Raw genomic sequence first — 13,690 nt, forward strand, 5'->3', positions numbered from 1 at the left:
TCTCCCCTCCACACCCTTTCCCTCTCTTGCACCACTGCCCGCTACCCCTCTCCCCCCCCCTACCCCTCTCTCCCCCTTCCTGCCCTCCCCGCTCTCCTCCCACTCCCCACTCTCCTCCCACTCCCCATCCCCCTCTCTCTCCCCCTACCACGCTCTCCGCTCCCTCCCAAATCTCTCCCGTTTCCTCCTCCCCCTTCCTCCCCTCTTCTCACCCTCCCCTCTCCCCACCCCGTCTCCCTCTCCCCCCTCCCACCACCTGTGTGTTTGGTGGTGGTTAGTGTGAGTGTGATGCCGCAGCACCCCCCCCCTACCCGCAAACGCGCGTTGGGGAAACCGTCCCAACGGGTCTGCACTTGATCTAGTATACTATTAAAAGTCTCGTCTTGTTTCTATGTGTGCGTCTGTCGGTGTGTTTGTATTTTCGCCAAAAATGTACACGATAGCGCTAACATTTTTGCAGAACCTTGCTCAGCTTTTTCCCATAGTTGATCTAATGTTTCTTTCAGATTTGATGTTGCATTTCACGTTATTGATATTTAAAGTTTTAAAAAAGCCAACTTTGAGAATAATAACTGACTGTGAGAGTCAGACTTTTCTAGCAGCTTCCAGTGATTATGTCACAATGGCATCTCACACTCCTCCAATCACAATGGCATCTCATTTACACAAGCTACCGTGAACATTCCGATAAACGAAAATGACATCATGATGTGATCTCTGCTGCCAATACACAAGCTGTGAGTGTTGATGGAGTAGGGGATGGGAGGAGAAGAAATTTTATTTAAACATTGTCTTTAGTGGGGGAGTGCGAAAGGGGAGAGGTGAGGGAGACAGCAGCTTCAAGGGGAGTAAGGAGAGAGTGAGATTTTGCCCCCTCCCCCCCCCCCACGTGGGAAGGGTTGATTGGCTCAAGGGAGGCCGATGTTGACCCAAAAGTCGAGTCCATTCATTAGCTCCAGGAAGCGCCGACTGCCCACCCCCTCGTGGGAAGGATTGATTGATTGATTGGGGGAATGGGTTGCGTTGGGAGAAGGGGTGAGTGGTGGAAACGGGTTGCGTTGGGGGAAACAGGTGAGTGGCGGAATATTACGTTGGGGAAATGGGGCCCAATGGGTCAGGGGGGTAGGGAGGGGAGAGAGGTTATGGAGGGTGGGAGGGAGTGACTGAGGGTAGGGTAAAGGGAGGGAGAGGCAAAGGAGGGAATGGAGGAGGGGAGGAGGTGAGGGGAGAGAAGAGGGAGGGTGAATAGGAGGGGGATCGAGTGTTGGGGGATGAGGGGAAATGACAAGCGCCTGCACAGTTGGGGGCTATGGATGAGTGGTGGAATATTGCGTTGGATGAACAGGTTACGTTGGGGAAATTGGTGATGGGGCTGATTGGCTCCGGGGGCGCCTGTATCCGGGGTGAGCGCCGACGGCAGCCAGGAGGATGGGGCCCAATATGTCCCACTTGGTCTAGTATATAACTCAAGCTCTCATCTTGCTATCTGCAGGTGTGCGTTGTTTCTCTATTTGCGCAAAAACGGTACATAATAACGCTATGAATTTTGGCCCACCTTACTCACCATTGTCACGTGCTGTAAATTAAATAAGTTTTGTTCAGATCGATGGTGTATTTAAAAAGTTATTAAGGTTTAAAAAAAATAAAACAGAGGAGGGCAGTGGGGGAGGTCAGGAGGGAAAGTGGGGGGGGGGTAGGGGGAGGTGAGGAGTGGGGGAGGTGGGGGATAGAGGAATAGGAGTAGGGAGGGGAGAGGAGTTATGGAGGGAGGGAGGGAGTGACTGAGGGTAGGGGAAAGGAGAGGGAGGGAGAGGTGAGGGAGGGATTGGGGGAGAGGAGGAGAGGGGAAAGAAGAGGAAGGATGAAGAGGAGGGGGAGGGAGTACTGGGGATGCGGGGAAATGAGCAGCGCCTGCGCAGTTGGGGACTATGGGTGAGTAGTGGAATATTGCGTTGGGGAACGGGTTGGTTTTGGGGACCAGGCTTCCCGTGTGACAGGCACCCAACAAGTCCTTCTTAGTCTAGTAAATAGGCAAAATTCAGCAGAAGTTGGCGAGTTTGGGTTTGGTTGAACAGGGTAGAGGGTCTTTCAGGCCAACTCAGATACATAGACATGCATGCTACTTTAAACAAAGTGGCATGAATTTTACTAAACCCTGTGTGCCACTCAGCTTAGTGCCATCTGAAATGTTTCGGTACAAGTCCAAAGTTTATTTACCCGAGTACCAAGTGGAATATTATCAAAAATAAACAGCATTGGCTAATCCTCGACTGTTGGAATTTGAACATTCAAAGTAATACTGTCATTCCCAGTAGATATTATAAACCATGCATATATCATCATAATTGTAATTACTACACATATATTGTGAAGTTATAATGACTGAACATAGCTGGCCAGGTCAAGCTATTAAGTCATAAAAAACTTCAAGTGTTGTATTCTAATTTATTATTCCTGCAGACCTACTTTATTGCCAGATCATACTTAGATTCAACTGGAGGTTTCACAGAAAAGTGGACTCAAACACATACTGAGGCAAGTCCTCATATGATATTTGTAGAAGAATCTCATACAAATTGAAATGAGGTCTCTTGATTTAAAATATGTGCAAATAAGTGATTTATTTATCCTTAGTTAACCTTAATATTTCAATTAATTTCTAGCATTTATATGTTTTAAATGTAATTTATTTTTCTAATATGTTAATTATTTTGTTATTTAAATCATTTTCAAACAATTTTAATGTCTCTGATTTGCAGATCTGTAGCAGTTCGACTGTAGAGACCTGTCTTCAGAATCCACCTGAATCCAACTAGTCACTGCTTGCAGGAAGTTCCATCTCATGGGATGGCTGCTATAGTGATGCCACAAAGATGATTGAAACTAGAGGACAATTAAAAATGTGCGACCAATAGAAGAGATAAGCAAGACTGGCCCTCGAATACGCATATCCCAGCCCAATACATCTTTCTTTCTGGAATTAAGGAGTAGAGTATAATCAGCAGTAATGTTTTCATGGTACCATTTTCACCTTTGTGATTTTCAGTTATTTCAAAATCTTTATAAGAATTATCTGGAAAAATTAAAACAATAAATCATTGTTATTATTGCTGGTTTGATTTTTCTAGTGTTGCCTGACTGTGCACTCATATAAGAAGCCTAACTTTGGCCCCACATTGCTTTGGTTGTAGAATTGGAAATAGTGATAATCCTGTATTTTCTACCTCTGTAGTTACATGATAGACACTTCAGTATTCCAATTAAGAGTTTCAACTAAATAGTTCTGGAGGTTTTTATATCAACCTTCACAAGAAATTGATGAACTGTCACATAATTTGTGGGGCATATATATTACCAATAGAGAATAAATATCCAAGATAATAAATAAATTGTTTGTGACTAGAGAAAAACGGGCATTAAAGTGATAAAACCACTATGTGAGTGAGAACTTGCCAAAGTCTGCCATGTTTAATATACCAGCAATGTCCCACAACTTATATTGAATAAATAATTAACTGCACTAAAACCTCGTACCACAAATAACAAATACCTAACATACAATTTAAATAATCAACAGAATAAAACAAATGTTTATTCTAATTTCCACTCTCTAATAATGTAACACAAATGGTCTCAGCACATAATTTTGCAGTTAAAAAAATATATATTTAATTGGTCAGAAAATAGTCAAGTAGTGAATCACAATAAATATATTATAATATATTTTAATATTACTTTGTATACTTGTGATCAATTCCAAATTGATTGACAATAGCAAATAGAAAGGTCAAAGAGTGGTATGGGTAAAAACAGGAAAATATCTTAGCCATATAACACGAGGTACTCCTCCAAGGTTCTCAAATTCTATCATGATGGACCATCATAAATATTATTTTCTCCCAGTTCAATTTTGTACAACTATTTAAATGAGTAACATCTTTTTTTGTGTTGTGTTGTCATACGATATATGCTCCTCCATCTTTGATGCACCTAATATTAGGTAGCCCAAACAAATAACTTGCAAATTAGTAATTTAGTATTTCTGGTTTAAGCATATTTGTTTCAATCATCTTAAAGAGTGGTTGACACCAATATAACCTGGAATTTGTTCTTATCCATTTTAATAAATTCATCTTTCCAACGCTAACACTTTAACAGATTGTAATAAGAATTATAGGCAGGGATTATTCATGTCTACTTCTCCCTACATTATAAAATCTTCAATTCTTACTACCTGCTATTCTGAGATAAAGTTTTCATCCTTGGTTTTAATTGCTGCACTATTGGTGACTAAATCTTAAACTTTCATGGTCCTTTACTGTCTAGGTGTTTAGCACTCATTTGCTGGATTTTTCACTCTTTATGATTTGGCTTTGCAAAAATTATTAAATTTATTATTTTGCAAGTTACCAACTGGAGAGCAAAATCTGTATACTGGATGCAATGTCTTCTTACATACATCTATAAATAGATTGGAACAAGTGAGGACGAACACATAGAACCATAGAAAAAATAGATGCAGCAATAGGCCATTTGGCCCTTTGAGCCAGCACCACCACTCAATATAATCATGGCTGATCATCTAAAATCAGTTCCCCCTTCCTGCTTTTCCCCCCATATCCCTTGATTCCTTTAGCCCTAAGAGCTAAATTTAACTCTCTCTTAAAAACATCCAGTGACTTGGCCTCCATTGCCTTCTGTGACAGAGAATTCCACAGATTCACAACTCTGGATCTAGCCTGTCCAATTCCTTAAGAATTGTATATATTTTTATAAGAACACCTCTCATCCTTCTAAATTCCAGTGAATACAAGCCCAGTTGACACATTCTTTCCTCATATATCAGTCCTGCAATCCCGGGAATTAATCAAAGTGTCACACAGGAGGCTTGTTCCCCAACGCCGGCCTCCCTCAGCTCCAATAAAGACACGATGGTGCAGCAAGGGGTGGACCGTCCCATGGAGTGACAGGATCAGAGACTAATCCGCATGGTGCTGACTGGCAGGAGAGGCGATCGATCTGCGCACGAGCAGTTTTTACGATTTTTAAACCTTGCTAACTTTTACATTATACCACCAAAACTTGGTGCACTCATAGCACTAGACAACGGTAAGTGAGCTGGTGAAAAATCGTAGCACTATCCCGTACCGTTTTTGCGCAAATAGAGAAACTGCGCAAACCGGAAGAGCACACGATCAGAGCTTTAGTTATCTATAGTTGTCCTTCCTCAAATTAGGAGACCAAAACTGCACACAATAATCCAGGTGCGGTCTCACCAGGGCCCTGTACAACTGCAGACCTCATTGCTCCTAAACTCAAATCCTCTTGCATTGAAGGCCAACATGCCATTAGCTTTCTTCATTGCCTGGCGTACCTGCATGCTTACTTTCAGTGACTGATGTACAAGCACACCCAGGTCTCATTGAACCTTTTCCTAAACTGACACCATTCAGTTAATAATAATCTGCCTTCCTGTTCTTGCCACCAATGTTGATAACCTCACATTTATCCACATAATATTGCATCTGCCATGCATCTGCCCACTCACCCAACCTATCTGTCACCCTGCATCAATAGAGGAAGGAAGAATGTTGGATCTAAAAACTAAGTCTTGGATTTGGTGTAGTAACAGTAACAGTAACAGTGTGGCCTAAGTCTGCAAAGGAAAACAAAAACAAATCATAAAGCATTGTCCATACTAGTCACACAGGTCCCACATAGGTGATTAGTCCCAATAGGTCCCACTCGGAGGAGGAGCCATCTTGGGAAATGGCTGCTAACCAGCAGCCGTCCGTTTAATTCGCTTTTTTTAATAGTTTTTACTTAGACCTGTGTCTCGTCCGTTTGGAGAAATGGACTTTCTAATGTGGGGGGTAGGTGGCAAATTTATTTCTAGGTCCCTACCTGGTCGGTGAGGCAGCTTTTTCTCCGGGCTGCCCGTCGACCCGTCCTCGCGGCCTACCAGCGGGCCTGGAGCGCCGTTTCCTGGCGGGGACCGCCCAGCACCTTGGCCTCGGTGGCGGCACAGCGCTGAAGCGCCATCGTGGAGCGGAGCGGACGATGCCTTGCCTGGGTCGCCGCGCTGGATCGACGCGCTGGAGCTCCGGTGAGCTGAGACCGCCGAGTTCAACATCTCCGGGCTGCGGGTCTGCGGAGCGGTGCGGACAGCGCCGATTTCAACATCGGGAGCCTGGGAGCTCCAAACCGGCGCGGCCTTGTCGGCTTCGGAAGCCGTGGTCCCCGGCTAGGAAGCGGCCGTTCCAGGTGGCCCAGCCGCTGAGAGGACTCTCCCGACGCCGGGGCAAGACCACCCGGTGAGAACGGCCAGGAACATCGGGCCTCCGTGGAGGCAACTGCGGTGGCCTCAATAGGCCTGACTTTGGGTGAACTTGGGGTTGGGGACTGGACATTGTGCCTTCCCCAACAGTGGTATCCATTGTGGGGGGATGATTTTTTGTCTGTACGTAATCCTGTTAGTCTTTGTCCAAGATGGCTGCCGTGAAGAGAGAGTGGACGCTGGTGCGCTTTAACGGCCGCTGCTCTCTCTTCACATTGTGTTTTTGATTTTTTGTTTTTGGACTGAATTCTGTTTTTAATTTGTGTTTCCGTGATGTCTTTATTATTTATTTTATTCTGATTATATGTTTTTTATTCCTGTTAATCTCTGTAAGGTCCTTGAGATGTCTGAAAGGCACCCAAAAATAAAATTTATTATTATTATTATTAGATGATTAGTGGGAATTAGAGCACATGGTATTGGGGGTAGAGTGCTGACATGGACAGAAAATTGGTTGGCAGACAAGAAACAAAGAGTAGGGATTAACAGGTCCCTTTCAGAATGGCAGGCAGTGAGTAGTGGGGTACCGCAAGGCTCGGTGCTGGGATCACAGCTATTTACAATATACAATGATGATTTAGATGAGGGTATTAGGGGTAACATTAGCAAATTTACAGATGACACAAAGCTGGGTGGCAGTGTGAACAGTGGGGAGGATGCCATGAGGATGCAGGGTGACTTGGACAGGTTGGGAGAATGAGAAGATGCATGGCATATACAGTTTAATGTGGATAAATGTGAGGTTATCCACTTTGGTGGCAAAAACAGGAAGGCAGATTATTATCTAAATGATGTCATATTAGGAAAAGGGGAAGTACACCGAGATCTGGGTGTCCTTGTTCACCCGTCTGAAGGTAAGCATGCAGGTACAGCAGGCAGTGAAGAAAGCTAATGGCATGTCGAACTTTATAACAAAATGAGTTGAGTATGGGAGCTAAGAGGTCCTTTTGCAGTTGTGCAGGGCCCTGGTAAGACTACACCTGGAATATTGTGTGCAGTTTTGGTCTCCAAATCTGAGGAAGGAGATTCTTGCTATTGAGGGTGTGCAGCGTAGGTTCACGAGGTTAAATCCCGGAATGGTGGGACTATCATATGTTAAAAGTATGGAGCGACTGGGCTTCTATACACTGGAATTCAGAAGGATGAGAGGCAATCTTATTGAAATGTATAAGATTATTAAAGGAATGGACACGCTAGAGGCAGGAAACATGTTCCCGATGTTGGGGTAGTCCAGAACCAGGTGCCACAGTTTAAGAATAAGGGGTACGCCATTTAGAACGGAGATGAGGAAAATCATTTTCACCCAGAATTGAATCTGTGGAATTCTCTACCTTTGAAGGCAGTGGAGGCCAATTCTCTGGATGCTTTCAAGAGAGAGTTAGATAGAGCACTTCAAGATAGCAGAGTCAAGGGATATGGGCAGAAGGCAGGAACTGGGTACTGATTGTGGTTGATCTGCCATGATCACAATGAATGGTGGTGCTGGCTCGAAGGGCCGCATGGCCTTCTCCTGCACCTATTGTCTATTGTCATGACACACTCAACTGTAATTATAACAAATCATAGCTAATATGATGAGAAGTATCACAGTATTAAAGTAGCCTAATTTACAGTTAAATTATGTAAATAGTCTCAATATATAGAATAGTAGATGCTTTGGTGTGAGTTAGACAACACATTTTTTGTCAGTTGACAACAAACAGTGAAAGTTGTGACTGATTCATCTAGTCAAGCTCAGTTACAAAGCTAAAGTCCATCACAAATTATGTTTTTCTTGTTTAATGTAAACGCTGTGGATTGTCACCTTGTCGTGGTGGAGAAGCTTGTGTGGTCCTGAGATCCCAAGAGCGATGCCGTCTGCAGCTATGCTCCTGGTAGGGCCATCCATGGCGATAAGGTCGATAATGGGAGGTCTCTGACAAAGCGCAATCCAACCAAGACCTCAACGGTGGAACAGGCGGAGGATGATGGCTGACTTTAGTGGAACTTCACAACAACAGGGAAGGCGGATGAAGGCTGCAGCAGATAAGGGTCCCCGGTCGTCTTGGATTCCATGCCACTGGATTTTGACCCAGATCTATCAAGGACCCTGTCTGTGGTGGCTGTCTGTGCACCAGCCTCCCCATGTTAAACAAAGTCACGCACAGGCGTCCTCCATGAGAGGATAGTCATACTCGTTTCTAGTGACCGCCATTGATGATGATATTCATTCCCAAATTTATTTCAAGGTTTATTTGTTGTTAATGATAATGTTCTTATGTACAGAGTTCTGAATAGCTTTTCTGGTATGTTCAACTACATGGAAAGATAATGATTTTGAAGTGGAAAGAAAAATATTTATCACCACCTTTTAATCAGATTAAATGGAAATGAGCATTACACAGCAATCTTGATGTCAGTGTTCAGCATGAAGGATCACAGAACAGGCAAAGAGCCTTGTGGAATTGTAAGGTTTGTTTCTTCTGTAAATTAGGAATAGTACAACATTTCTCATTAAAGAGCACAAAAACAAACGTCTGCTGCAGGTAGCTAAAAGAGACATTTGGGTATCCCATATTCATTTTCAAATAGAATTGCTCTCGGTACAATAGGCAGGACCGAGTATAGCTTCAATACGTAAAAAATAGTAGAAATGTGTTCAAAAATCTGAAATTATTATAGAACAAGGTATAATTGAATGCAAGAGTACAAGCAACATGATAATATCTTGATCAGTATGATACTCCGATTAGCACTAATTAAAAGCAAAGTACTTTAATGTCGCAGGAGAAGGAATGATCAAAGTCCTTGTTATCTTGCATCAGAAATAAATCTTGTAGTGACTAATTACCATGCAAGTGGAAGCCTGATATTCAACCACCAGCTCATCCTCTCGGTGTTATAGCGGGTTTTATTGAAGATGTAAAAATCTAAAATTAAATGCAAATGCAAAACAGTTCCACTTTTGCATATAATAAAAACATTGTTAAATACATTCAGATCATGCCTGAATTTACTCGATCATTCAAAATGACGTAGCAAATTTTAATGGTGCAGGACATCTGATTTTAGGCTTTTTGATTTGCCTTTTAAATATAAAAAACCATCATTATGGTATCTTCACTCAATTTCAGCCTTGACTTTTTGACTTTATTAATGAACAAACGCCTCTTGACTTTAGCAATCCAGGTTGAAACGTTTTATTTAGAGAACAATTCATTTAATGGGAGCAGAAACTAGTAAATGGATAAAGAGCTAATGGGATTATGCGAGCCATGCTCTGTGCAGACAAATCTTTGTCATCATATTAACTGAGTATAGGGTATAAGAATAACCTTCTACCAGAGACAACTGTCTGGAAACTCAAGGCTGCAAACTCTATGAATAGGAAGAAAAATGGCAAAGAGATTGAGAGCAGCAAAGAAAACAAACATGAGGTAATAAAGGGATGGGTAACGTTTTGGGTCTGTCTGAAGACGGGTTCCAACCTGAAACGTCACCCATTTGTTTTCTCCAGAGATGCTACCTGACCTGCTGAGTTACTCCAGTACTTCGTGTTTATCTTCAGTATAAACCAGTATCTGCAGTTCCTTCCTACACAAACAAAAGAGTATGTTATCCTGGACTTGACCTGCAGCTGGACCTATCCCCCTGGGATCAGGTCTTGCCCTCCACTTACTTTGCCAACTGTAGAGGGCTGGATTAGCTGCCCAATGACAATCATCCACAATGTTCATGACTATTCAAATGAATAGGATTGCTTTCTCTATGCCATCCTTTCCTCGCATACCGCTGATGGCTGATTGCAAAGTGTACCAGAACCCTCTGCTCATCATATCACTGTTCTTTTGCTTGTTTGAGGGGAACTCCAGCAATGGAGCAGACTTCACACGTGCTAGCATCTGACATCCAATACCTCTTGGGCTTCCATTGAGCAATGTGCAAGCTTGGAAGTCCAATGTATGCTGAGGTGTGAATGCCAAATCCCTTCAGTCCTACCAGTTATCAATTAGCATAATTCAGGCTATTAAAAAGGCTACAGTAATAATGCCATTTTGTTTCTGTACAAAGTAATTTTACTATAAAGGTAATAATATAATGAATCATTTTGAAGGACGAAAGACTGTAGTGCAAAACACTTGCAAGTAGACCATCTCACGTCTGTTTGCGTTTGATAAGTAAGTAATATTGTCTAGGGGGTAGAGATATTTTCAGTGCTCAGATGGCTAGATCACATTTCCACCTTTGGGGAAAGTTCACCAACTGTCTTGTCTGAAGACCACAAATCTTCAGCCACACTGATGCAAAGCTCCATCATTGCTGACCTCAAGGCACGAGTCTGCTGTAGCTATGTCCAAAGAATCTGCGCATGAATTATAACCCTTTCATGAATGTAAAATGAAATCAATAAATATTATTGAGCACACCCTGCTCCCACAAATACAAGTGTGCACATTGGGAGTTTATTTTGAATAATACAATCTTTCACCCTTCTGCCGATTTGCACCCACGTTGCATTTATTGTTGTATTTATCACTATTGTATGTATACTTTATTCTGTGAGCTTCACTAATATGAAACTTATATTATATAACATTTTAATTATAATTTATATATTATATAATGTAAACCAATTTACAGTGCAGTACAGGTAAACAGGCGTTAGTAATATGATGAACAAGATAATGCATAAATATCACAGTACAATTTTAGACTTGAAAATACCTATAACGGAAACAGAAGAAAAATAATTCCTTTCATTTCTAGTTGAATCGGCTCTGTGTACGTATTAGGAGGGATGAGGGGAGGAAGGAGTGAGGGAGAAGGAGGGGGTGGGGTGGGGGGGGGGGGGGGGGGGGGGGGGACTAATAAACGAACGATACTGGGGCAAGGTTATCCCCGGGTTGGGAACAATCATTGCGCGACACATTCTTGTTGGAGCATTTACCATCTAATTCAGTGTAACACTCTAATATTATATTGACAGTACACATTGACAGAACATAAAATGCTTTGGCCTCTAGTTTAAATATCAGACACACGCTGACAGCAAGAGATTCAAGTGGCAGTATGTCCCGCTGAACAGTGTGAAGTCTGCGGCATGATGTTTACTATGGAATAATACGGCTAATGCGATTACTATGGAGTTGTCGAATGTACATGCAAGGCATTTATGAAACAAATGACAAGCAAGTTGATGCCATGCTCAGTTGGAAATAAATGTCAGGTACTCACAGCGTCACGGTTTTGCCGGGCAGGAGGCTGGGTTGCAAAGTTTCTAACAACTCCCCGCGACTGCACACCACCTTGATTCGGATAATTTGCCTGCTGGGTCCCTTCGAGCGCTCGCTGCTGCAACTACAACTATCGATGATTAAATCGGGGCAGTTTCTGTTCGCGGCTAAGATTCCAAATAATCCGGCGATTAACTGCATCAAATACAAAAATTTCATCGTGGATCAGTCGATGTCTCTAATGTCCTTTGAACGGCTCATTTCTCAATATTTCCGGGACCAGCAGGGTCTTGACCATTCCGGCCGCTCTCTCTGACAGTCTGCAAACTTTCCAAAGTTGACAGATCTCGTTTAATGACTTTTCTTTGCCAGCAATTCGCTCCTCGCCAACTGTTGATTTAGAGTTGCTGGCACTCGGCTCAGGAAATGCAGCGCGGTTCACATCACTGGTGTTGGCCTGGGGTTTTGATGTGTGTCACTCGATGAGATATGAGAATGTCACACGGTTCCCGCACAACTTCTCGCAGCGGTCATGACAGCTCTACATTTGTCCAGAAGTTCACGCCTTGCTTCTTGCGCTGCTGGGCAGCCGACTTCAGTCTGAAGAAGGGTCTCGACCCGAAACGTCACCCATTCCTTTTCTCTAGAGATGCTGTCTGACCCGCTGAGTTACTCCAGCGTTTTGTGTCCATCCTTTAAATCTGCTTTCTTGACGCGAAACATCTTACATTTCTCCAATCACCGCGGGCCTATTGATCTGTTTATTTCCTGGTGCCGAGTAAGAAGACTTGCCTCTCACTCCGTGCATGGGCGAACTTCACAGCGTTGCTGGAGCTAGCAGAGCCACAGGTCCGGGCAGCGCCTCTGCACGCCACAGATCCAGATGTGCTCCGAGCTCCCCATCTGCAGAGCTGTCAGTGTCCTGACGTGCCTGGGGGAGCGGTGGGAGCGCTGGCCGCCAGACTGCCCGCCCCGCCGCCCAGCCCCCAAACCCCTGCCTTAAAGTTACAGGACACCTTTCAGTCGGCTGATTGTGGGAAACAGCCCGGCCGGAGTTTGCAATGGTTCACTGACGGGACCACGCTTCCATCGGCGCTGTCTGCATCGCACTCCAGTAAAGTTCGCCCAGGCTAGTTCATTAGTTCTAACCTGGTTCATCAGCTACGGGCTGGAAAGGGCCCCAGTGCATAATAGAAAACTTTGTGTGTGCGCAAGGGGAGACATGCTGCGATTCACGTGACTGAGTGAGAAAGGATACGACCAAAATTACTGACCTATATCAGTGTTTGTACCGTTACTTTAACGATCTGTCAAGTGCAATTCAATGGGAGCGGGCCCTCCTCAAATTCCTGGTTAAAAATAAATGCATCCACATGTTTAAGCGAGCTTTAACCTCTGCCTCAAGATGTGGTTACGATTTCTAATATTTACTGAAAATATAGATGACCTCTTTTAATTTAAAGAGAAGCCTGCTTTATAATCTAATTATAACTTAAATCTTGAACACCAACCGTGACATTCTTCGGAAAGAAACTGGGAGTGTCCGGATAATACACTAAATATTTAGCGTGCCCGGTTACGCGAGAACTTTCGTGTATTTTTGCTAAAATGGAGGGGCTCGCAGCAAACTTGGACTTCATAAAATATGATGTTTCAAAGACCCATTAAACTTTTAACCGCACTGGTATGTTCGGTTAACGCTCGTTATTTTTTACAGGCACTTATTAACAGATTATTTGAAACCAAGATGCAGTGTAGCCAAAAGAAACAAGCATTTGCCAAATTCTGTCCAATGCAATCTGCAGATTAGTTCATACAGTACACATTCCCAGCCCATAGAAATTGTACAGGCAACTTACTTCCTTTATAGGGTTTAGAATATTCTCACATCCATTGATAATTCAGAAAAAAAGGTTTATCTCTCAACCACAATCACTGTAATAGACACTTTCATCATGACCTGGCCTTGCACTAATTGAATATTTGATTCTTATTTTGTCAGTATAAAGCTCAAAAGTACAGTACTTTTTGAATTCAAATTTAATAAATACTTTATTTGGGATGTTATCAGGTGCATGTAGCTTAACAAATGCACTTTAAAAAAAATGTTTGATAAAATCCTATCAATAGCTGAGATGAT

General features: G+C 43.0%; 1 protein-coding gene across 2 annotated transcripts in view; it reads right to left on the reverse strand.

Moving 5' to 3' along the window:
- The window catches only part of adgra1 (adhesion G protein-coupled receptor A1), a 659,066-nt gene extending 646,249 nt beyond the window's left edge, over positions 1-12,817 (reverse strand). For both annotated transcript variants that reach the window (XM_033033639.1, XM_033033638.1), the window contains exon 1: positions 11,552-12,817. In XM_033033639.1, the coding sequence (XP_032889530.1) occupies positions 11,552-11,769 (218 nt within the window). In that variant the 5' untranslated portion in view covers positions 11,770-12,817. The remainder of the gene's footprint in view (positions 1-11,551) is intronic.
- Positions 12,818-13,690: the final 873 nt, after the last annotated feature.

The sequence above is a fragment of the Amblyraja radiata genome, chromosome 15 (assembly GCF_010909765.2).
Source record: "Amblyraja radiata isolate CabotCenter1 chromosome 15, sAmbRad1.1.pri, whole genome shotgun sequence".
NCBI lineage: Eukaryota > Metazoa > Chordata > Chondrichthyes > Rajiformes > Rajidae > Amblyraja > Amblyraja radiata.